Source organism: Balaenoptera acutorostrata, chromosome 4, assembly GCF_949987535.1.
Source record: "Balaenoptera acutorostrata chromosome 4, mBalAcu1.1, whole genome shotgun sequence".
NCBI classification, from domain to species: Eukaryota; Metazoa; Chordata; class Mammalia; order Artiodactyla; family Balaenopteridae; genus Balaenoptera; species Balaenoptera acutorostrata.
In genome coordinates this window covers 41717821-41743806 of record NC_080067.1, presented here as the reverse complement: position 1 = coordinate 41743806, position 25986 = coordinate 41717821, and the positions used below count along the sequence as shown (strand labels likewise).

The 25986-nt window shown below is 39.2% G+C and overlaps 2 protein-coding genes across 6 annotated transcripts in view; one reads left to right on the top strand and one right to left on the bottom strand.

The window, feature by feature from the left end:
- Nucleotides 1-1725: 1725 nt before the first annotated feature.
- Nucleotides 1726-25986, top strand: part of VEPH1 (ventricular zone expressed PH domain containing 1) — a 122949-nt gene continuing 98688 nt past the window's right edge. For 3 of the 5 annotated variants that reach the window (XM_057545993.1, XM_057545989.1, XM_007164840.3), the window contains exons 1-2: nucleotides 1791-1980; nucleotides 10798-11092. In XM_057545993.1, the coding sequence (XP_057401976.1) occupies nucleotides 10955-11092 (138 nt within the window). In that variant the 5' untranslated portion in view covers nucleotides 1791-1980; nucleotides 10798-10954. The other 2 variants (XM_057545991.1, XM_057545990.1) reach the window with 2 other exon arrangements.
- On the bottom strand, nucleotides 7558-8119 carry LOC103014393 (glycine cleavage system H protein, mitochondrial). The gene has a single exon (XM_028164333.2). The coding sequence runs from the start codon at nucleotides 8116-8118 to the stop codon at nucleotides 7597-7599; it is 522 nt and encodes a 173-aa protein (XP_028020134.2). The 5' UTR covers nucleotide 8119; the 3' UTR covers nucleotides 7558-7596.

The following is a 25986-nucleotide window of genomic DNA, read 5'->3' as shown; positions in this document are numbered from 1 at the left end:
AATTTATGAAAATTGTACACGGATGGATGGATTCCATAATTAGGTTTATTAAGGTCAAACAGTACGTGACTAGGATCCACCAAACAAGTTTAGGTGGTTAAAGTGGAAATATTTGGGGAAGTTAACATATAATTGTTTAAATTAAAGAATTAATTTGGAATGTCCCAGTTTCAAGTACACTGAATGACTACACTCCTTGTAGGCCTTTCCTGTCTCTACCTGTTGCCTGTGGAAGCCTGTGGTTGTCACTGAAGAGGCCCGTTTGACAGAGGTGCTCCCTGATGAGTCTCCTAGTCTACTTCCTTTGCAAGGGGCTGCCCTGTGGGGACCCAGGAGAGCCCATCCACAAACCTGTCTTCAGCTGATTCTGTCTGGTAAAACTTTTTCAAAGGCAAATGGCAGAAAACCCAACCTAAAATCACTTAAGCTATAAAGGCTTACAGTGAAGGGTGGATCTTGCCAATATCAGAAGCAGCTGGTTTAAGAGGCTTAAACAAAGCCACAAGATTTGCTTTTTGGTGGCAAGAGCAACCAGACCTTGTATCTCATCATCAAGTCTAGCAGGAAAGACTCTGTCCCCCCAAAGCCAAACATTCATCTTTATCTTGACTCTCATTGGGCTGGAAGGGGTCACACACCTCCCCTAAATTAATCACTATGGTTAGGAGAATCCAATTCTCTGATTGGCTAAGATCCAACCTGTTTATGTAAATCAACTCTATCTAAAGGACATCATTTCCAAGGAAAATTTGGGTATAGTTTTTACCAGAAGTAGGATGAGTGGATGTTGGGCGGTAAACACAGAAGCAAAGTCCTCTTCACCCCATGAGAATGCCTTTTAACTGAGCCGGCAATTTATTTATATGGTAGCGTGATTGCCAATGACATGGAAATACTGATATTTGTGCAATTTGTACAGTTGTACACCTTACATCTTATTCTCCCCACCACACTACCCCACCACACTCACATACTTCATTTGACTGAAAGCTCTAAGTTAGAAGAGGCTCAGAAATATTCTATTGCTTTGTGTGTAGGCAAAACCTCAGATCAATAAGTGTAGAAAGCCCATGTCATGCACGTAAGGGGAGAGAAGTGTCTCCAGATACAACAATCCACTGGGTACCACCAATTAATTTATGCCTTAGAGGTTTGAAGAGCACTCTCCTTAAAGGAGAGAGAGAGAGATGTAAGGATATGTAAGACTGCTTGTAAGGGATCCTCAGTGTATTAGGCCTGAGAAGAGGAGTTCCATATTTGGATGGTAAGAGGAAGTGAATTAGCGATTTGGATGGGCACAAGAAGGGACAGTGCTGGCTTGGAAAGATCTCTAGTGCTACTAGATGCTTCATTCAGTTGTTCAGGGTTTCACTAGCAATACTAATATAGTTAGATTGTTTGCTCATTGAGACTAGTTATTTTCCTTCTCCTGTGGTATTTTTCTTCTATCATATTTGGCTTAAATACTATCTCATTCCACTACATTCCTCCCTCCATCCCTCCCCAGACCTTTTCACTGATGCCTGCCTGATAAAAGGCCCCACATCTGATATTAACCTAAAACTTCCTTGATTCCTTAGAGTGAGCTATTCATTAACAGCACCTAAATTACTGGTTGTTAGGCAAATCTTCTAATTCTTTTCAATCTACGGATCTGCTCCGAGAGGCTTCTGTAAATCTACTGCAGAAATAAGCGAAGCTTTGTGCCAGTTGTTAGCACTAAGCAGAAGTTTGAAAGAGGGAGGAGAAGTTACTCATTTGCTCGATTCAGCATGGTGAGTCCAGGGGAGGGAATCAAGTGCACCTCAGGCTTGACAAGCAGCTCAGGAAAACACGGCTGCTGCCTGCCGACAGGACGGAACCAGGCAGGGGCGACTGGGCTGCTTCTGAGCATGGTCGTGGGTTCCTGCCGACTTGCTCTAAAGATCAAGCATTTTGCCATCTATTTCCTATGATGGCCAGAGTTTCCTGTGCTAAGAGGTATGGCTGTCTTCTTTCCTGTCCTTTTGTTCAGCAAAAACAAAAGCTAATTAAAGTAAACGTCAGAAGCGGTACTGGGGCAAGGAGTGGGCTTCCGGACTGGGGCAGAGAAACTTCCAGCGGCTGTGGCTGATTAAGCAGATAAAGTGCATTTGGGAGCTGTGTGTCTAGCCATGTATGCATGCTTTTCAGTTATTATGATAAAAAAAAAAAAAAAGCAACCTCTCTGTGGGTTATTAAAACATGTCTCTAGGCCTCTGGAGCAGAAAACTGTGCTTCTAGATTCACAGAATGTGCATTTTTGTTTTACTCCGTAATAGTCTAGGCTCATTTCTATTTCATACTTTTGTTTACCTCAAGAAACATTTTGCAACCAGCAAAGAAACTGGCTCTGCCTATGAGTTTCAAAGAAAATTCACTGGCATCATTACAGTCACTGGGTAGGACAGTCACCATTATTGTTTGTTGTTGCTGTCATTTTTTTCCCTTGATGTTTCAGATACCTTACAAATCATAACTGAATCTAGCCACTTTTTTGTTTTTCAAATACATATTTAAATTGCTATAGTACTCAACTGCTGAATTCCATGACATTTACATATGTTTTCAACTTAAAGACTAGAAAAAAAATACTTAGGGCATTATTTGAATTGGTCATGCAGTTGTTTAATATATGAAATTTAAATGTAAATAAAGATACATTTAACATTGAATTTTCCTTGTAATTTGCAACTCTGGGTATGTTCTCTGGAAAAACAAACCCAGAAAATTGGAATTAAAGTTTTTTTGGTGAGATTTGTATCAATTCCAGAGCAAATGTGTCTTGTGAAGTCAAAATTTACAAATGAAAATTGATACACCTTGAAATCATTATGACAGATCACAAATTCTTGGTTTAGAAAGTTTGTTAGATGTTTCCTTCATTCCTGATGAAATGTTTCCTATCTATTTGTGTTCTCATAAGTTGCAATATATTTTCAAAATTAAGTAGCTTTTTTTGAGCTCTTGCCTAAACAGGTCACCAAACCTAATTTTTGTATGCGCTTATGAAAACAAGGCTGCTACAAACTTAGACTGTATGAGTTCTAGCAAAAACACCAAGGGTTGAGTCCTTTAGCATCATTTGGAATGACCCAGCCTCAAAGGCTTTCAGTAGAAGTGAAGTGTAGCAACGTGTCACAGCAGAGGGAGCCGAGAGACGCCCAGGGAACAATAGACATCTTGTGGGAAGGGCTGAAATGTATGCGGCCCATTCCCATGGGAACGCCTGTAGTTCTTTCACACTGTGTGAAAAAGATGCTCCTTGAAAAGGATCTTTAATCCTTTCTTTCAAGGGAAAATCTGAGAACTTTATTGAAAGTTTCTAGAACCCAAATGGGTCTAAGTTAGTCACTGGGCATTTTAAACACAGGTGAATAAAATGAGAATTTTTTGATGCACAGTAGTGTTGTCCAAAGCATAATGTAAGTAAATATTGCTATTGTAGAATTATCTGAAGTGAAGAAACCAGAGAATATCCTAACCTGGAGTTGGAAGCTAGAAGCTCATTTCTTCAGAATAATGTGGCTTCCTGAGATAGTTATGTTTATTGAAATCCCCCCCAAAGTGGTATCCCAATAGCTGGGCGATTAAGTCCTCTGGTTCAAGTGTGTTTTCATTTAGCAGAATCTACTGATGCATAATAGAGTAAAGCAGCAATGTCTTATTAGCACCCATTCAGCATAGGTCACCTTGAAAAGTCATGAAGAACTTTTCCCTCTGGTGCCCTGGAGGGAATAATACCCCCCCTCCTTCCTAATAAACATGGGAGTGAGCGCCACACTTAAGTAGAAAGCTCAAGTATTTGGATTACCTGGCCACAAAAAGTCTGAGATACATTGTATTTCAGTCCATATCCGCTCTGTGAAAAAATTCACTGTTACCGTTTGGCCATGGTGGGGACAACATCACAGTAGAGCTGTCTCTCCAAGAGAACAAGGTAAGTTTGCCAAGAAATCAACAGGGACACATACAAGATAGTGCATGAACTACCCAGATTTAAGATTGGGGGAGAGTACAACTAGGATATAAATATGACACAAATGGAAAAGACCTAGGCACCTTTAACGTTGTGAATTCAATGTCAGGTAGCAGTACAGTCATCGTTAGCATTTACAAGGTATGGCATGGGGACATGTAAACAGGAGAATGACCTACAAGAATAATGCTATTATTAAGGATATGATTGCTGTCACTCTTCGTGTGGTTGCTATATGCCAGATCTGTGTGAAATGCTTTACATAATCTCTTTAAACCTCCCAACAACCCACATCACCATCCTCAGGTGTAAATAAGGAACCTGAGGCTCAGGGAGGTTGATTTATCTGCCCATGTTTATACTGCAGGTAACGGCATAGCTGAGCCCAGATGTGCCCAGGTCCCCCCACACTTACCACTCTGCTCTTCTTACTGGGTCCCCATACTCTGTCCAATTCTGGGCCCTAAGCTCATTTAAAAATGATAGAAAATTGAATAAAAGCTAGTGATAAGTACCGTGAATAATGAATAGAGGAGGAAGAAGAGGGAAGACTAAAGAAATATAGTCTATTCCATTAAAAGGGAATAGAATACAGCTACTGTATCAGAAAATTATCAGTGAGAGAATACACCTTCTCACGGATGACTAGGTTCTCTATTTTTATAAAGTAAACTCTTTAAGGAGACAGTCCTCCACGTGTGCATGGCGTAAAAACAGACTGACCACCAAGTGTTTAGGAAGATTTAAGAGGTTATTCTCCTGAAGCATATGACCTGGTTCAGTGGCAGGTGTGTGGCCACCCTGAGCACACACCTTTATGGGGTAGCACCCCTGGGGAGACACTTGCAGTGTTCACATCTTGGTGATCATGCAGATGAATTTATCTGCAGCACAGCTTTTTGTGCACTTTGTCAGCAGATAAGTGACTCCATGGGACGAGCAGACCTACTATAGGAACAGACAAGCTAGGGGTAGAGAATAATATAGTTTAAAACATGTTTTAAAAATGTGTCACTAACTTTTGAAACAGTAAGGAAGGGTTTCGGTAACTTTTTCTCCTCTGCAGCATCAATAGATGAAGCAGATAAACATTTTCTCTGAGTATTGCTGCAATATTTAAAGTACCAATCTAAGTCTGACTCAAGAACCTCCCAGCAAATAAAGTGGGAAAAAACAGGGTATGCATCTTTGTTGAGTAAGTTTGTTGTTTATTAGCAACTTCCTGCATCCTGAAACTTTCAACAATGCTGATCTAGAGGCAGAGCAAGAGGATGACTTCTTTAGGAGCTGTGACTCTTCCTGGACAAACTCTCAGTGTTTCAGACTCTGTATGTGAAATCTCGAGGGGGAGGGAAGTGTTAATTAAGCTGCAATTCTCCTCCCTTCCGGGGAAGGGAGGGGGGTGGATGTTAAGAAATGGCTCCCATTAGCCGTCCCATTCACCTGCTTGAGTTCCTATTGAAACCGTGTTATCTGCGTGGCTTTTTTTTTTTTTCCCCCTCCATTCTTCTCAGGGAAAGTATAGATTTTCATGAACACAGGCAGTTTTGTTTTCGCCGTTAAAAACAACTCCACTTTACTGGAGCAGGCTTTCTGCTTCACCCCAGGAAACAGAGCGTTTCACTCAGAGGTAACTCTCCACTGGGTGAGGCGCAGCCTGTCACCTGACCAGCTCCAGAGCTGCCAGTGGCATCGGGCTGCATTCCTAGAATTCTTGAACCCGGCACCGCAGTGAACAACTTCAGGTTCACTGAGCTGAGTAGATTCCACTCCCTGTGCCCTTGGAGTCCGCTGCCCGAGTCTCCCACCCAGTCTCAAAATAGACTGCTGAGTAGCAGCAAGTGCGCCTTTGAGGAGTAGCACGCAGGTAAAGTGCGTTTGCGGGGGACAGCTGGGACTCCCCGAAATGTGTTGCGCGTGGTTCAGAATCATTTCTCTTTTTGGGGTGTCTGTTTCCTCCATACAGAAACCTGACTTGTCAGTCAACATCTGCTTAAAAAATGTAGACTGAATAATGAGAACCTGGGCGTCAGATTAGGGTCTCTTAAAGATTAGGGAAGGAAATTAGGAGGGCCAAAGTTGGGGATGAAAAGAAATTTTATAAGCCAGTTTTTGTAACACAGAAAGTAAAAGATTTGGAGGCTGACCTACTTGGATGTGAATCTTGGCTCTGTGTATAACCTGGGGCATGATGTTTAACCTCACCAGTCCTGTTTCCTCTTCGGTAATCATATCTACCTGCAGGGTTGATGGGAGAACTGAGAAGAAAGTGCCTAGAGAAGAACTTGGTACATAGGAAGTGTCCTAGTGTGTGTACATACATGTGCGTGTGTGTGTACAGTGGGTGCATATGTACACCTACATATAGGCCACAGGACCATGACATTCGTAAGAGTAGGAAGTTTCTCAGAAGATGAGGTAAAATTTGATCTGGCTCTAACCTTCTGGGCTGTTGCAAAGAGAACAGCAAGAGAAGCCAGACACCTGAGCAAAACATTGACCAGAGCTGCTGCAAAATAAATGACATGCCCTGTTGATTCTTATCCAGGAAAGGGCGGACTGGATAAGGATGCAGGGTGCTCTTTACATGAGGACGGATGGAAGGGAGGCAGCTCAATAATTACCATGCACAGTCATGTATGTACCTACACAAAGTCCTGAGAGGGGCTTTGTCCTGGGAGACCAACTGCTTTCAATTCTGACTCTGCAACTCACTCTCCAGGTCCCCCTGGACTGCTTGTTTTCCTCTCTGAACACCACTTTCTCATCGCATGGAATTGTGAGAATTCAGTGACTCGTTATGTGGGGAAACTCTCGAGAGTAGTGCCTGACACATGGTAAACACCCACTAACCATCAGCTGGTGGTGTCATTATTTTACAAAGTGCTCTTTTGTGTGTTATCTGCTTTGATCTTCAAAACAACCTGATGAGGTAGATAAGGTGTGCCTTAGACACATTTTGCAGATGAGAAAACTGAGGCTTGGGGAAGGGAAGAGCATGAACCAAAGGCCCCATGACCACAGAGTGGCTGGGCTGGAATTTTTTTTTTTTTTTTTAAGAAGTTGAATATTTTATTATTAAACTGTTTCTTATTTTCCTGCAAGGCTGTTGCTTCACTGTATAAAAATAGCACCAGCAAACACAGTATACTGCAAAATTAAGATAGTAATGTTCTTCACTGGACACTATACAACTAACAAACTTTTCTCCACTGTCATTTATTTCCAGTGGCAAGTTCATTGAGTATTTTGACCCAAATCCAGGGATGGCTGTAAGCAAGTTACAATATTATATAAGGTTAAGATAGCAATGTTATCCTTGAATTACATAATTTTTATAACTAGTTTTACCACAGATAATTTCAGGAATTCTGAGTATTATAACTGGAGACTAGCCTAAAAATCACAGGGTGTTGTGAAAAAGATGCATAGTGTTTATCTGAAATCATTAGGAAGTTAAGGGGTATTTTCTTCAGGCAACATTGTTTCAAGTAGTTTCTTTTGCTAAAAGTTGCTTTTTAAAAATCTATCCACCACTAATTTAAGACAACTATGCTAGATTAAGTTGTTTCAAACTAGTTTATTTAGGGGTTCCATTTTCACTCCTCAATAGATTTTATGTATTTCTCATATGCTTCTTCACTCATTAGTTCATCTAGTTCTGAAGGGTTACTGAGTGTCATCTTGATCAGCCAACCATCTTCATAACAAGATTTGTTGACAAGTCCTGGATTTTCTGCTAGAGCTTCATTAATTTCAGTTACTTCTCCTGATAGAGGAGAATAGAGTTCACTAGCAGCTTTCACGCTTTCCAAAGCACCAAATTCCTCTTGTTTGTTCAATTTTGTCCCAACTTCAGGCAGACTACAGTAAACAACATCTCCCAAAGCTTCCTGTGCAAAATTGCTGATTCCCACTGTTCCAACACCGTTTTCTGTTGTTACCCATTCATGTTTGTCTGTGAATTTACGACCGGACAGCAGAGCGGGGCCGGTGCGCAGCGCCCGGACGGCGCCCGCCCGCAGTCCCCAGGGCCGCGGCGGGCAGGGCGCGTTGGGCGCAGAGATGGCGCGCAGGCTGCAGATCGCGGCCCGCACGCTGCGCGCCACTCGCAGCGCCATGTTCGCAGGGGTGCAAAGGGTCTCCGCACAGCATCTAGAGCCTGGGCTGGAATTTGAATCTGGGGCCCCAGACAGCAGGTGGCTTAGTATGTACTCAGCACACATGCACTGAATGAAACCTAAAAGTTCTGGCTAAACACCATTTCCACCACAAACCCATTCCTTATCATCTTCCCCTAGGAGAGATCTCTCTCTCCCTCGTACTTCCCCAAACTTCCTTTTGTAGTACCTCGGGGACTTTTCTCTGGGTCATCCTTGTAATGTAGAACATTTGGTACAAGTCTCCTCTCCCCCTCCTCCACCCCTGGATGTGTGAAAGCTTTCATGTGTGGCTATGTGTTGAACAACAATGTTGCACATGGTGGACACACAAGAGTAACAGCTGCAGTTGGAAGCATGAGTGTGGGACTCCACACCAGGTGTCACTGCAAGTGTGAAAAGAAAAGAAGGAGCCCAGGAGAACCCTGTGGGTGCCCCTCTCTCCCAGCACGTATTTCTGCTCCTTCTCAGAGTTCCAGCTCTGCTACGTCTGGGGCAGCTCAATCTGCTTCCAGAAGTGCCTGATAGTGACCCACAAGCTGACTGGTCAAGGTGAAGTAATTTCCACCCAATACCTTATTTTCCTGAATATTATTTCACGGAGACTCTGTCATTGCAAATATCTGGGTGGGGGAGGGCGAGGGGAGCAGGGGAAAATTCAGGAAAACACTGCCCTAATTTTTCTTGTAGATATTGTAATTCACCCCTCCACATCTGCCAGGATGCAAAGGTACTCTGTAGGATCCTCACTCTCCTCTCTCCCCATCCCCTGAAACCTTCCCCACCCCTCTTGTTCTTTTCTCACCCTCTAAGCCTCTCTTCCTTGTGACCCTCCTGCTCTCTGGTTGGTCTAAATCCCAGGGTGTAGATGGACAAGGATGCAGGGTCAGTGTAGGAGGCAAGAGGAATTCATTTTCTTGCTTTATGACCCTACCCATATCTTCATCCTCAAACGTTACTAATGAGGTTTCCACTCCTGACGGTAGCCTCACGTGGAGCCTTATGTGTCATCATCAGTCCACAGCAGTTACGAACTGGGAGCCTAGCACTGGAGTCTCTGGGTCCAGATCCCAGCTCTCTAATCTACTAGCTATGTGGCTTAGACAAGTTATTTAATGTCTTGTGTTCCTCACATGTAAAATAGGAATGAAATATCCTCATACAGTTGTTATGAGGAATAAATGAGTTAATGTTTACAAAGCATCCAGGATCTGGCATATAGACAAGCATATGTAAGTACTGGGCGTCATTTTTCTAAAGCTGGTAGGTAGTGCAAAAGTTGCATGTAGGCAATACTACCCTTGAAATCTCTTCAATGGCCTATAAATTGCACCATTTGGAATACTACAGATAGCTTCTTTAGTTAAGTGCCTGATGAGGGATTTGGCTTGTGCTTCGAGAGCATGTTGTATGGAGAGTATGTATCTTTAAACTTTAAAACTGCTTTCGGCACAGAGAGCTGCTGCCCCAGTGATAGCTCACGGGGGGACACCCAAGGGAGCAGCAGACTCTCCCTTTTCACACTCATTCTGGGGAACACATTCACACTGAAATGCTGGGCAGAATCGCTTATGTTACATAAAGCACTCTCAGCTCTCACTCTTGGAACAAGTGGCTGCATTTGTAAGTTACCTGTATGTATGAGGTGACTCCACTCTAATGTAAACTTCGGGGGAACCCACTGGCCTGAGATCAGGAGAAGAGCACTGCCACAGCTACCGTGAGGCCTCGAAGAAGTCTTAAACCTCCCCAAGGTTATGAAATGACTGCTAAGGTCTCTACCAGGGCAAATGGTCTGTGGTTTTATTGGGCCCAGAAAGTAGCTGATGAGAATAATCAGTTATTTAATTGGTACCATTGCCTTACTCTCTGTGGGCTGTTAATTAAGTAAGAACTACAATGGGACTTTATTATTTCAACTTTGGGAATAGAGGGAGGATTGCCCGATCCTAAAACCCTTCCTCTTTAGCCTTCATTGCAATGTTCTCACCTTCAAGCTCTGTGTGCAAGTTCACGCTCACGTGCTATAGAGATTTATCTGATCTCATACTCCCAGGCAGAGTTCTTTATTTCATAGCCATTTGTTTAGAGAGTACATAAGAATAGGGCACCTTCTGGACTGAGGTTCAGGAAGCTTCTGTTGTCAATACAGCAAAGAAGCCCAGCCAAGAAGGTAAGTTAAGCATCGGTTTCCACATCCAGGAAACAGGCAGTGGGTCTAAAAGGTGTTTCCTGTGTTCTATCTTCCTTTCATTGCCCTTTTCTGTTTGGTTCCCATGGGAATCTGTTTGGGGCAAATATGGCAAGTATTGGGCATATTTGTTGCTGGTCCACTTGTTTCCTTGTGGCAGGGAGAGAAGGAGAGGATATAGAAAGGATATAGAAAGGAGAAAAGTAGGGGATTTAAGCTGCTTTTTGAGGCTCAAATTAAATTCTGGAGAAATATAATCATTTTTGACAGGACTCTTTGAGACAAAATACGGAAAGAGTTCTTTTGAAGATCATCAAGCCAGAATCTGTGATCCCATGCACATTTCCAAATGTCTTTGTTTTCCTCTCTCTCTTCTGGGCACCACGTTCACATTCTGAGCTCATGCCATCCTACTAAAGGCTATCTTGTGTCATTTGTTTCTCTTGCAGAGATTGTCAAAGAAGACCTCAAAGTCTGGAGAAAAATGACCTTTCAAGGAATACGAAGTCTATGTCCTGCTACATGTTTTTGTCTCACTAACCTCTGGTGACGGAGACACATGGTCCTGGGCCTGCAGACAGTCCATTGATTATCAGACTCCTCAGCATGCATCAACTCTTCAGACTGGTCTTGGGACAAAAAGATCTTTCACGAGCTGGCGACCTCTTCTCCTTAGATGACTCTGAGATTGAAGGCAGCCTGACAGAAGCCTTGGAGCAAATTAAAATCATCAGCTCATCTTCAGTAAGTAAACTCATTCTTAGACTAGTCCCCTGAAATGACCTATTCTGGAGAGAAATGACTACGTATCCTGGGGGAAAAGATCTTTGCAGAGGAAAGAGGAAGGACCACTCACGTTGGTCTCTCTTAACTCTTCTCTGTGGTTTGGCTGGCATCTAAGAAATAATACCAGGGAAGTCTTTGACCTGGGGAGCAGCCAGACCACCTTTCGCCCATTCACAGAGACCAGAACTCTGGAAATTGCAGACCAGAGTGGAATTCTCACAAAAGGCTGTCAAAGGTTGTTTCTACATCCTTGAAATGATATGGAGAGGAGAGGGAGCAAATCTGGGGGAAAGCAGACCCACCAAGCTGCACAAGAGCATCAGTAAACAAAGCAGGGTGTGAGATGGGGGTTAAATAATGAAAGAAGGCAAGGTGACACCTCCTGCCACACAGGTAATACGAGACCAGGACAACTATCACTCTGCTTCCAGAAGTGACAGTTGCCCAGGGTTTAATAACGCTGATTCTGTTTGCTTCTGTATAATCTCCATTTTTTTAACCTTTCCTTTGCGCCTTTTTCTACACCCCCCTCACCCATTTAATTCAGCTCACCCGTTATTAGCCCCCAGTGTGATCAGAAAAACTTAAAATCTCCATCAACCCTCCCATTCCTTCGCTTTTCCTCAGTGTCAAGATTATATATCCTGAAAGCACTTCTGAAAGAGAATGTGTGTGGAGTGCCCGGCGTGGTCTGATGTTGACCTTCTTGACTGTGCTTGGAGGTTGGTCCCATTTCAAAGGCCAAGGCCACCAATTATCCCCTCCCATTCCTCCCAGCTCAACAGTGTTTTTGCCAACACTTGGCACAAACACCCACTAGGCAAAGGAAAGAGACAGGACTGGAGCCATAAAATACTGAATAGCAAATATGTACATATTTCAGCGATAACAGCTTTCTTCTATGTCATAATGAAAAGATGCTTAAAAGGCACAGTAACCAGTGCTGCTTCCTCCTCAAATCTGTCAGCATGTTCTCTTGTTGGCTGCCATTAACATGCCAAGTCCACCCAGTGACAAGTGAAGTCACTGCCCAAACACTATTTTTTTCCCAGGTAATGTCTTTGACAGCCATTACATGTCCAGAAAATTAATCAACTTAGTCTGACTCAGAAAACAAAGTATTCCCGGTACATTTCCGCTTTCTGGGTAGGATTTGTGTGCTATTTCCAGCAGTCCCTTCCTTCACACTCCTCTGGAAATAAACTGGCTGAATGTGCTACTGATTTTATCTAATCTAATGGAAAATATGTATATGTATATGCATATCTAGGTATCTGTATCTATATTTCCCTGAAGCCTATTTCCACTAGAGGTCACTAGTGTCAGTGATTTCTTCTGTTTCTTCATCGATTGCTTTGTCTCACAGATATCAAATTCAGAATTTCAGGACTGGTGAGTTCTATTATGTGTCCCCACTTTTAACCATTAAGGCTGGCATGTCCTTTGTCATCAAGAGCACTGTCCATACTTTAAGCCCTCCACTTAGCATCCCACGAGACTCGTAGGTCTGGAGAGCTAGTAGTTCTCCTGAGATCTTCATCTACTAATTTCTGTCACATCCCATTTCTTCCATTCTCTATCTGTAACCATGGCACAGAGTAGATAGGTGGCAGAATAAAAAGAATAATTTTTTTTAAGAGAAATCATGCAGATCTTCTAATTTTTAAATGCAGGGATCATGTTGATCAATCCAGTTTTGAAATTTGCTGATCAATCCTAGTTATAAACATGTCCCTGTTTGGCATTCCTTCCCACCTCTCCTCCTTTAAAAGCCAGTTCAAGTTTCATTATTCCTGAAATGATTTCTAGTGGTTCTAGTTCTTAGTGGTTGCCTCTTTCTAAAAGGACTCAATTGCCCTTTTGCATTATACTCTTTTCTTATAGAAAGTCATCTATTCATATATCCTCAAGTGCAATCTCTACATGGGGGAATCCGGGATCTGTTTTCAGCCTTCATATCTCTCACTAAATTTCAAGCTTGTACTAATTGATATCCATCACCTCAGATTCAATATATCTAAATTAGAAGTTGTCACCTTTCTTCCAGTTATACTACCCTTTTCCTAGATCTCCAGGTTTGAAACCTGGAGTCATTCTTGACCTCTTTCTCTCATTCTCGCCTTTTCCTGTAAATTCTGTAGGCACTGCATGAGAAATGCCTCTCATCTGCTGCTTCCCTTCCCTTCCTGCTGCTATCACCTTGGCTTAGGCTCTCAAACCAATTGATCTCCCTGCCTTTGGCCTTGCCATTCTCTAGTTCAATCTACTAACAGTTACCAGCTTAAATTTCCTAAGCCAGGTTTTATTACATGTCTCTCCATTGTTCAAAGTGTTTCCATGATGCCTCAATACCCATGACATTCAATGACCAATGCCAGTGATCAGTCCCCTGAACCACCATGCCTACTCTATGGTTACTTCCCTGTTAGCTGCATCCCATCCTTCCCTTATAGCCAAGATCAGATAAATATTCCTTCTTAGGGCTTTCCTAATGACCCTGGATCTCAGTAATCAATTCCACTTCTCAATTCCTCTTTAGAAACACAGAACTGGAAGGACCTTCTAAACTGTCTTGTCCAACTTCCTTCCAGCACAGAAGTCCCTTCTTTAGGATTCTCGACAAATAGGTGGCCTCTCCTTCTGTTTTTGCAATGATGGGGACATAGTAGGTTTCTGATATTTTTTTCCTGCTCCTCCATTTTCCTTTGGTAAATTGCCCCTTCCCATCGCATGAAGCCTTCCCTGATGGGGCCTTGAGTCAAGGTTTTCTACTTTGCCTTTGCCAGGGAGCGGGGAAGGCAGGAGTGGGGACACCTGACCCAAGCTATGCCAATCAGATTTTCCTTCCCAGTAATTCTAGGAAAGAAATCAGCAAAGGGTGAGCTATCGTGATGATGGTGTCCCAAAGAAACAGTCCTTGCTTTCTGTCCCTCTATGACTATAGCTGCCTCAGTCATTGCCTTTCTAAGGCTAGATACTACAAATTTCCCTTCAAATCTGCAAGCCACCTCATATCTTTTAATTATTTTATTTGTTTGTTTATTTTGCTACAGTTATCCCAACTTTTTCTGCTGCTTATGAACAAAGAGTCCTAACCATCAAAGAGATAGCTGTCTCACTGTTGGAAGTTCAAATTGTTAGTGTGTTCCTCCTTTTGGCCTAATAAAATCGCAGTCTATGTATTTTCTTTCTACTATTCTTTGTTCTATTATCTGCCCTCAACAATCAAGAGAATCTAACCTCTGTTCCTACAAGAAGAACTTTAAACATGTGCAGATAGGTATCAGGTCTCACCTCCGGCTTCTCTTCCCAGCTGAATATCCTTATGTTTTTCCGTGACAAAGAAGGGCCTGTAGCAGGGATAGTTTACACCAGTCTCCGGTGTGGAAACTCAATTTTGTCAGTACATGAGAAATGCTATTTAAATCATGCTATCAGAAGTATGAAACATAATGGTGACTTAGTGATTTATAAAGAAAAGTATAACTCACGTCCGTCAGAATTATTGTGTGTTCCATGCTATTCTCCCCAACTCTATTTACTCAGTCTTTCTCTAGACAAGGAATATTATTACTGATTAGGCGTCTTCCTCTTCTATTATAATCACATTTTAGCCCTACCTCTCTGAGATTGTATTTAACTTACCTGTAAAGTCACCCATGTATAGGTAGTGTCTTGCGTTAGCCCTGTAGTTAGCTAATCCCACTCATACAAGTGGGTTTTTTTTGTTTGTTTAATCCTCAAAGGGCAATCTTTTTTCCAGATTTTTGGAGGATGCCTCTTTGTAGCCTATGTTCTCAGAATTTTGGTTACCCGCCCCTGGAATCTTTTAAATTTATTATTGTAATTTATCATTGCCTGATACTTGAACCAATTGCTTGGAACAGTTGCTGATTCTAGTCAGATACTCTGTTTCTAAAACTTCTTTTCAATAGTAACATCACATAGTTGGCCACATTTATCCTTTGATGTGCCAAGACCCTCAGGTTAAATCAAGATTTGTAATTAGATAACTTGAAAAAAATGTTTAAGTATAGAATGTCACATTTTAACCACTGAAATAATATTCTTATCTTTAGGCCCTCATTCCAGAATGTTTATACCTTTTAAAAAACCATGATTCTGTCCAATATATTAGTTATCATTCCCAGCTTTGCAGAATCTGAAAATTCAGTAAGCAAGCCTTTAATCCTTCCCCCAAAGTCACTGATAAAACAATCGAATGTTACTAGACTCTGCTCTGCAGTCCATGCCCTCTTCTTCCATCAGTTACTCTAAAACAGAGCTGGAAAATATTTTATCCTCAGGCTTGATTTGAGAAAGTGATTTCTCACTCAAAATTCTAAGTTCCCAAATACACCTTTAAGTTTTGTCTTTTCATTCCAAGTATTATCTGGACTACCTAGGCTCCCTCTTTCCAGACTACCCAGGTGAAACTCTCTCCCTATCCATTCAGCCTCTTCTCATACTCTCAGCACCACCTTTCCCACGATGCTCACCCATGCCTAATCAATCTACCCGTCTTCCAGTTCTCTTTAATTTTTTTAACAATAAAAAAATGTTAGGTACACAAAAATCACCAAATTTAAGAAATTAAATAAAATTGTTATCACCTGCATGTGTCTCTCTAACTCCTCCCTTTCCTCTCTTAAGGAAACCAATATCCTGTTGTGGTATTTACCCATACGTGTTTTTATTTCTTTGCTACATATGCATGGCTCAAAAATGATTTATAGCACTGTAGTTCATGTTTTTAAACTTTATATAAATAGTGTCATACATCTCAATATTATGTTTTTGAGGTTTATCTATGTCGGTACATGTAGTTCCAATTCTTTTGTTTTCAGTGCAATAGTGTATTCCATCAAATGACTATGCCACAATTTATTTATCCAGTCTTTTTTTTGATGGACATTCACTATTTTAACAGTGCTGCAGCGAACATTCTTATAATTAACAATTTTGGCAAATGTGCTTCATATCTAGTGTACACAATCAGTAGTGAAACAACTAATTTTGGGGTTTTGTGTACTTTCAATTTTCTGATAAACCACCAAATTGCTCTCCAATGTGGTTTTACCAATTTACACTCTCATCAGACATGTACAGTATGAGAGTCCCAGTGGCTTTATTTCCTGATCAATGCTTGCTTTTATCAGATTTTTAAAGTGTCAGTTTAAGTGAAGCAGTGTCTGATTGTTATTTAAACTCTCACTCCTCTCATTATTAGGGAGTCTGACCATTTCTTCATATGTTTATTTGCTATTTGCCATTTGAGTTTTCTTTTCAGTAAAGCACCTCTTTATGGTTTGAGTTTTTTTTTTTTTTCTTTCCATTTTTCTCTTGAGGTTTAAAAAGAATCTGTTCTTGTTAAAGGAGTTTTTTTGTATATTTTTCTACAAATCCTTTGTCACTTTGTGCATGTTGCAGGTCTCTTACTCCAAATATAGCTTGCCTTTTACTGTAACATCTTGATATCCGATAGGATGAGTATCCCCCAAACTCTTTCTTTAAAATTGTTTTGATTCATTTCTGTTCTTTAATAATTTTGTATTAAGCTTCTCAATTTTCATGAATAATTCTGTCAGTATCTTGATTGGAATTTCATTATATCTATAGATTAATTTGAAGAAAATTAACATCTTTATGGTACTGTTTTCTTATCTGTAGATAATGTTCATCTGTCCATTTATTTAGATCTTCTTCAATATCTTTAAATAAGGTTTTAGTTTTTTTTCTTAAGGCTCTTGAGTGTTGTACATTTTTTAAAATTTATAAATATTTTATGTTTTTAGCTGAAGTTATAAATGGTACCCTTTTAAAAAATTATATTTTCCAACTATTTTTGAGGTGATAATAGCATAAATGACACTTGTATAGTAATATTATGTCCAGTAAACTCCCTCAACTCTCTTATTGCTTATAAATTTTTTCCATTTATTCAACAAATATTTATTAGATACCTACTACGTTCCAGACACTTCTATGCTGAGGACATAGGAGTAAGCAAAATAGACCAAAAAAAAAAAAACCCCAAGAAACTCTGCCTTCATCCATTTAATTGGGTGAGGCAGAAAATAAAATAAATAAGGAAAATATGTAGTATATTAGAAGAGGATAAGTGCTATGTAGAAAAATAAAACAGAATGGGGACATAAAATTGGAGGTTTGAAATTTTAAGTAGAGCAGACAAGGCAGGCCATACTAAGAAGCTGACATTAAAGCAAAACTTGAAGGAGATGAGGGAGCATTACCTGTGGATATCTGCAGGAAATCATTTCAGGTAGAGGAACCATCAAGTACAAAGGTCCTTAAGTTGAGGGCAGCCTAGAGGTTTTGAGGAACAGCAAGGAGGTCAGTATGCTTGCAGCAGAGGGAGCAAAGTGGAAAGATCATAGGAGATCGGGTCAGAAGGAAAGGGCAGGCTGGATCACATAGGTCCTTGGGCAGAGAGTTGGAGAGTTCTGACCAGAGAAGTAACATGATCTGACTTTCCTTTTCCTGTTTTGAAAAGAGTCTGCAAAAAGGCAAAAGTGGAAACAGGGCGGCCAATTAACATGCTTCTGCAATAATCCAGATATAAGAAACAACAGAGACTCTTGGAGCAATAGAAGTGATAAGAAGTGTTCAGATCCTGGATATATTTTGAAAGTGGTACAAACAAGATTCGTTGATATGGGTACGGCATGTAAAAAGAGAGAGAGAAAGGACTCGAAGATTTTTGGCCTCAAAAACTAGAATGATAAAATTGTTGTTAAGTAAAATGGAGAAGACTGGGAGGAACAGATTTGGGGGATAGTGTAGATAGTTGGATATATGAGTCTGGAGTTGAGGAGAGAAGTCTGGGCTGGACATTTTAATTTTGGAACTCAGCAGCCTTGAGACTTGATGGGATCACCAAGGGAGTGAGTGTAGACAGAGAAGAAGAAAGTCCAAAGGCTGAGTCCAGTGCACAAAGATCAAGAAGATGATGAAGGAGGACGAGTAAAGTAGACTGAGAGAAAGGTCCAGTGAAAGAGGAAGAAAGTCAGAAGAGCATGATGTCCTGAGAGTCAAGTGGACACTATCAAGGACAGAGCGATGTCAAATGCTGCTCATAGGTCAAGTGAGATGAGGACCGAGAACTGACCATTATTCCAGCACATGAAGGTCATTGTGACTTGACAAAAACAGTATCATTGGGTAGAGAGGAGTGAAAACTGGATTGGAGTTCAAGACAGAATGGGAGGAGATTTGGAGAAAATGAGCCGTGACAACTCTGGGCATTTTCCTACCAAGAGGAACAGGGAAATGGAGTGGTAATTAGAAAGAATTAGGGAGTCCAAGAAAGGATTTTTTTAAGAAAAGAGAAGCACATTCTTTGGAATTCTTTATATATACAATCATTATCTTAAAATAATGATGGTTTTGTTTCTTTCTTCTCAATTCTTATGCCTTTTATTTGATTTCTCTGTCTCCTTGTCCTGACTAGCTCTAGAGAAAAATGTTGAATAGAATAGGAATAGCCTATATACTTTTTTCCTTCTTTAAAGGAAGCTTTCTGACTTTGCAATGTAAGTATAATGTTTGCTCCAGGCTTTTGGTTAATACCTTTTGTCAGCTTAAGGAGGTTCCCTTTTATTCGTATTTTTCTAAGAACTGTTAAAGTTTATCAACTGCTTTTTCTGCTCTTTCTAGATAATCTGATTTTCCCTTTTAATCTGTTAATGTGGTGAACTGCAGTAATAGATTTTTAAACTATAAAGCCATTGTTGCACTCCTGGGATAAAATAAAATTTTACATTTATTTGAATACATTTCCTGATTTGGTTTCATATTTTTAAAGGAGTTTTGGAACTGTGAGCTTGGCCTATAATTATCCTTTCTTCTACTAATTTTACCTGGCGTTGGTATCAAAGTATAAAAATACTAGTCTCATAAAATGAGTTGGGAAATATCTCCACATTTCTATTATACACAACAGTTTTATAAGGTGGTGATGATCTATTCCTTGATCTCACAGAACACCCTCGGGGCACCATGAGTTTGTTTGGTTGGTTTTCTGGGGTAGATTTTTGAGGTACTGATTCAATTTCTTTGAAGAAAATGGAAGGATTTTTGCTTTAGTCACTTTTGGTAAAATATAATTTCTAGGAAATTGTACATCTTATCTGAGTTTTCAAATTGATTGGCATAAAAATGTTTGCATTATTTTGTGTGTGTGTGTGTGTGTTCTGCTGCATCTGTATTTAAATGCTCTTTTTCACTGATATTTTCTTTTATCAATATTTTTAGAGTTTTGTCTTTTTTTAAAGCTTTTAGCATCTATATAGGATCTTTCTTTCTTATTAATTTCTTTTTTAAGGTTTATGATTTTCCTCTTTGTTCTTTCTCTGGTTGTATTCTGCTTTTTTTTTTTTTTTAAACTTATCTCCTCAGTTGTATGATTAGTTTATTGCTTTTTTTACTTTCTTATTTTTTAATATAAGCACTTAAGATGATAGATTTCTTGCTAAGTACCACTTAGCTTCATCCTACAAGTTTTTGAGACACAGTATTTTCATTATGAATTCTAAATACTTTATTGATTGTGATTTCCTCTTTGAATCATAAGTAAGTTAGAAGGTTGTTCTTTAACGTCCCAAAGAATATTTGTAATCTTGTTGAGTTAAAATTTAACTGCATTGTAGTCAGAGAATGTTAACTGCATGATACCAATTGTTTGGAAATGGTTGACTTGCTTTGTAGCATAGCTTATGGCTAATTTGTGTACATAGTAATAGCTAATGCTTATGTAGCAGTTGCTTTGTTCCAGGAACTGTTCTAAGAGCTTATTACAAGTTAATATGCTTATTCCTTTCTAAACTTTTGAGATAAATATACTAATATTATCCCCATTTTATAGATGAGGAAACTGAGACACAGAGAGTTTAATAATTTCACTTGTCCAAGATTATATAGCTAGTAAATTGTAGAGCCAAGAATCAAGTTCAGAGAGTCTGGCTTCAGAAACTGTTCTTAGCACCACACTATACTGCCTGCCTCTTTACAGGTTTCATATGTGCCCAAGAAGAATGCATATTTTCTAATCATTGAGCATAAGACATTAAGCTTGTCAATTAAAGAATTCTTGTTAATTATACTGTTCAAATTTTCTATAGCCTCAATAAAATTGTTTTTGCTTGGACTGCTAATTGCTAAGAGAAGTGTTTAAAAATTTTAAATTTCTATTTCTAGTCTCTTAGTAGTTACCTTTAAAATTTTAGCAAACATAGTCACTATATTTCATCAATTCTAAGATACTTTTCACATATCTATATCTCTGAAACAAGTATACATTTTATAATTTATTGCAATCTGACAGTTGCTATGGGCCAGGCAATAGGCATAATATAGTTGTCACTGCCCACGTATGCATGAACTTATCATAGCTTTGCATATTGTTAACATTCCAACTGACTTATGTGCACTATTATTACCAATATTGAGTTAAATATACATTTAAAATGTTTCAAAACTTCTAAATATAATGTGGCACTGAAACAAAAACTTATTAGCAATGCAGAAAGGCATGGAAAGAGAGGACCAGGGTATAAATTTTGTATTAGTGAATGAAATATTCATCACTGGGGGCAAGATAGAAATTCCATCTTTTCTTGCAAAACAGTAACCGAGAACTTTATGGAACCTAAAACAAAACAAAATAAAAACACCTTTTTATTATTGAGGTATTTGTAAAAGATTGCCTATTAAAATATAGTAAGTAGTGCAACTGAAAGCAGAAGAAACAGGCAATTCCCTTAGAATAGATGAAAGAAATTTCAAAGAAATGAATTCATGTCGTGCATAAGATTTTCTTTGAGGCATGATGTAACTCACAATTAAATGGCACGTTTTTCTCCTTCTTCATAATGGTAGGTCTTATCATTGACACCTTCTTACATTTGATAAATTATAATGAATTTGTCTAAAGTTAGGCAGTGGCTCTATTCTCCTCCTATTACCACAAGGAAGTTGGAATACTTTAATACTCATCTTACGTATTCTTAAGCAGCACTTTAATTCTACCTTGTTTAATGCCCTCAAAACTATTCTTTAAAATTACTGATTTGTTTTTTGAAATTCAGCCAATGCTTACTTTGAGTACCTAAGATACTGTTTCTTTTCTCACCATCCTTTTTTTTTTTTTATTCTCTTCCTCTTTTTTTTTTTTCCTTTTGAATCCAAATTCCTACTTTCTGAAGTATGCATTTTAAAGCCCCTTCAGTGAAGGCCTGTTAGTAATAAACCCTCTCAATGTTTGTTTTTCTGTTTTTCAGACTTTTTGTCTTTATTTTGCCCTTAATTTTGAATAATTACCTGGATATAGATTTCTAGATTTGTAGTCTTTTTATTCCTCAGTAACCTATACTATTGCTGTTGTGAAATCTGCCATCAGTTTGTCATTCCTTTATGTATAATCTACTTTTTTCTATTTTAATATTTTCTCTGTGTCTTTGGTGTTATAGGTTTTCACTATTATGTGTCTAGATGTGGTTTTATTTGTGTATTTCTACTTAATCCTCATTGTGTTTTGTGATTTTGAGTTTTATGCCTTTTATCAAACTTGGAAAGTTCTTAAATATTATATCAAATATTGCCTTTTCCATCTAATCTCTCCTTCTGGAAATCCTATTTATTTACTTATTTATGCATTCCACAAATATGTTTTGAGTACCTACTATCTTCCAGCAATGTTTTTAGATATTGGGAATATAATGGTAAACAAAGCAGACAAAAAGCATTGCCTTCATATCCTTTATATTCTATCCTATTTTATCCATGTCTTTCTTTTTAATTGTGGTATAATTGACATATAACATTATGTTAGTTTCAGGTATACAACATAATGATTTGATATTTGTATGTATTGCAAAATGGTCACCACAATAGGTCTAGTTAACATCCATCACCATCAAAGTTACAAATTTTTCCCCTTGTGATTATAGTTAATAACACTGCATTGCATATTTGAAAGCTACTGAGAGAGTAGATCTTAAAGGTTCTCATCGCAGGAAAAAAATGTTTTGTAACTCTATGTCTCTTCATCTTTTATATTTTCCATCTCTATGTGATACTTTGTTTTTTCGTTTCCTCAGCTCTATATTCCAATCCATTGAGTCTTTGGGGGTTGGAATTTGGTTGCCATCCAAGTTTCATTTGGTTTCCATTCTAAGTTTCATTCGGTTCTTTTTGACATCTTTCAGGTCCTTTTTAAAGTGACTTGGTCTTTGTTCATAAAAATAATTTTCCTTTATACATTGAATCAGTTTGAACATATAATTGCATAATTTGAGATCAATAATTCTATTACTTGAAATTTTTGAGTATCTAATCTGCTTATTAGAGACTCAGTCTCTTATTTCCTTGAGTGTTTTATAAATATGAATTTTTTAGTTGTGTTTAAATAAGGATTTTACTTGTGTGAATACTGAATTGCTTGAGGGTTGAGTGTTTTATCCCTCAAAGTAGTTTTATACTTGCTTCTGCTGGGAACCCCAGTGATATTATCATCTCTGGGACAGCTTTTGGTTTTGTTGTGGTTGTTAGTGTTAGTGTCTTGACTTTGGAGATTCTTGGAATGGTAAAATAAATGAGGTATGCATATAGGTGTGGTTTTTAAAGTGGAAAGAGTGATACAAATATAAAGGATTATCAGTATGGATGCCAATGTAGAATGTGACTATAACCGAGGAGTAACTATGTGGTCTTTTTTGTGCTGTATGTTATTTAGTGGTTGTGGAATAAACGTATAAAAATTGTAACCATAGAAGGCAATATCTGTAATTCTCTGTAAGCTATAAACCCAAGGCTGGCTTTTAGGGTTCTGGTATCCTTAAGAGAAATAATAAACAGTAATAGCTAACCTTTATCTGTACTTACTATGTGCCACACTCTGTTGTAAATCCTTTCCCTGTATGTTAGCTCATTTAATCCTCATAACTATGACTATAGGAGGTAAATATTAATAATATTCCAATTTTAAAGGCAACTGAGTTATAGAGAGAGAAGTGATTGCCCAAGATTGCGGAGCTGATGAGACCAGAACATAGCTTTGAGCTTGGGCAGTCTGACCCAAGAGCCCATGCTCGTAACCACTATGTTATACTGTCTCTAAAGGGGAAGAGAAATGGTCCATCCTTTGCCATAAGATGTCTCCCTTCTTCTCTCTCAAGCTTCTACTTTCATGCCAAATCCACTCTTCCCACCACTAACCATTTTATTTCAGAGGTTCCACACTCCCTTTTGCCAGTGGGCCATTCCTTGAAGACTGCTTACAGCATAGAAGAGGGTGACTGAAAGGTTAATGGATGTTGATGTGGAGGTGTAGTGTCTATGGCTGAGTGAGAGTGATCCATCCTGATAACTAGACCCGGAGCAGCACAATGCGTGGCTCTTTCATTGTCCTACTCCTCCATTTTGACATGCCCACCACTTTAGGATAAATTACTTTAAAATTGACAATGACCAGGTCACTGTGAGAATGAATCTCTAAACTCAACTTGATGGGTTTGCTATTAAATAGATCTGGTCCTTGGAAGATATTCATTTTAATATGCATGGGTACTAACCCAATGTTGTGCTCAAGCATAAACACATACATATGAACACATATATATTTCATAAGAACAGGGTGTTTCCTGGAATGTGAATAAGGAAAACCCTAACTTCAAAGCTGATTCTTCACCAAAAAGCTTTAAACTTTAAATTACATCATTAAAAGAATTAAAAAGGTTGGTTTTTTTTTGTTTTTGTTTGTTTGTTTTGCTTTGTCTTTTTGAATATCTGCTGAAGGAAGCAGTTAACTACTAATTCAGGTTTTTCCCTTTACTGGAGGAAATCTCCTTTTTAGAGAATAAATTTTTCTTCATGTCATACATAGGAATTTGAATATATAAAATTTCCAGTTGAAAAATCTCTTTATTTTTAGTGAAGTGGTATGGAATAAGAAATTATTAGCTTCAAGAGGTTCACAGTAATAAGAAGGTTCCTAACTGATGCACCTATACCTAATATATTAACATATCAGCTGAATTTACGACCAGTGTGAAGTGATTTATCCTTATAGACAGCTGCTCAACTTTGCTAGTTAGAAATCTTCGAATATATGCCTTTGGGTCAACAACCTCACTGACACTATCCTGTACACTCCAGCCTCATTCCAAGGCACGTTTTTCAAAATTTCCTAATAATTCAGTACTCTCTTAGCATGGAAGTTATTGAACCTTTGTGTTCATGAACCAAGACACATATATATGCCATGTGCTTTCATTGATTTGCACCTTCAACTTTTACTGAGGCTTGTTTCATTCAAATGAAAATCTCTTTGCTATTTGTTGTTAAATGATTGTTTAGGCATGGTTTACTACATTTCTCAATGTCATCTATATAAGCTCTGTGGTAACTGGGTTCCAGGGACCCAATTTAAAATGACTGCTCCAAGAGAGAAACAAAATCTTGGGTGAGGCCATTTCCTTTGACCAAGGACAGTTTTGGCAGGCAGACTTGGCTATGAACCAGCTGAGAAAATGAGTGTCTTTTTCCTGGCAGGGGATTTGGGCAGTGTAGCACAGTCTCCACCACAGTCTATCCCTGGCACCATGTGAATCTATTTGCTTTATGTAATAATTTCTTCCCCTACGGAAACAGCTTCTCGGAGATGCTGATTGATCTCTACCACTCCAGCTGGTATCAGTGCTGCAACTGGTACTCATCGTCTCAGTGGTAGGCTGAATAATGGTTCCCCAAAGATGTCCACATCTTAAACTCTAGAAACTATGGATTTTATCTTACATGGCAAAAGGGATTTTTCAGATGTAATATAGTTCAGGATCTTGACATGGGGAGATTGTTCTCTATTATCTGGGTGGGCTTGGTATAATCACAAGGATCCTTGCAGTAGGTAGGCAAGAAAGTCAGAGGCAGAAGAAGAAGATGGAATGATGGAAGCAAGGCTGGAGTGATGTACTTTGAAGATGGAGGCTCATGGAGGCCATGAGTCAAGGAATGCACATAACTTGTAGAAGCTAGAAAAGAAAATGAATTGGATTCTCCCCTCAGAGCCTCCAGATGAACTATCCGTGCTTTAGCCCAATGAGACTCATTTTCAACTTTTTACCTCCAGAACTGTAAGAAAATTAATTTGTCAACACAAATTCTTGAGCCTCTAAATATGTGATAATTCATTACAGCAGCAACAAGAAAGCTGATACAGTCTTCCTCCTCTACCACCTATTCTAGATTCTCCTCACCTTCAGCTAGCACCTCTGCTGATTTAAGTTGCTTCTTAGTTGGGTGACTCAGATGCTTTTTCCTGAGGGATCTGAGACCCTGGTCTCCATGCCCTTCTTAGGCTGCGATTACTCCATTGTCCATTTACATCAAAATTGGGCAAGGGAGTGCCTACAGATGCCCCACTGTGTAACAGCAGCCCAACCTCCTCCTAATGCTGTGGCCAGTTACCCTTGCCAGGATGGCAGCTCTTTTTGTTTTCTGCTGGTCTCTTGACTCGGGAACCTGGAGTGACTGGGTTCCCAGGCTCGTGTATTCTACCCATAGTGAATTCAACACCATGCAATGGTCATTATTTTAGCATGTATGTATGTATATATATTGCTTATTGGAGAATGGTGGCCCATTCATATAGAGTATTTGGCTGAGTTGCTCCTTCAAAAGCCTATTCTACTGATCTATTAGTCCAGCAGTTTCAGGTGGTATGTGATAAGAACAAGTGATAGAATCCCATGATCATGTGCCGACTGCTGAACCTCCTTGCTGTAAAGTGGTTCTTTGGTCAGATACAATGTTTTGTGGGATCCTGTGTCAGCAGATCA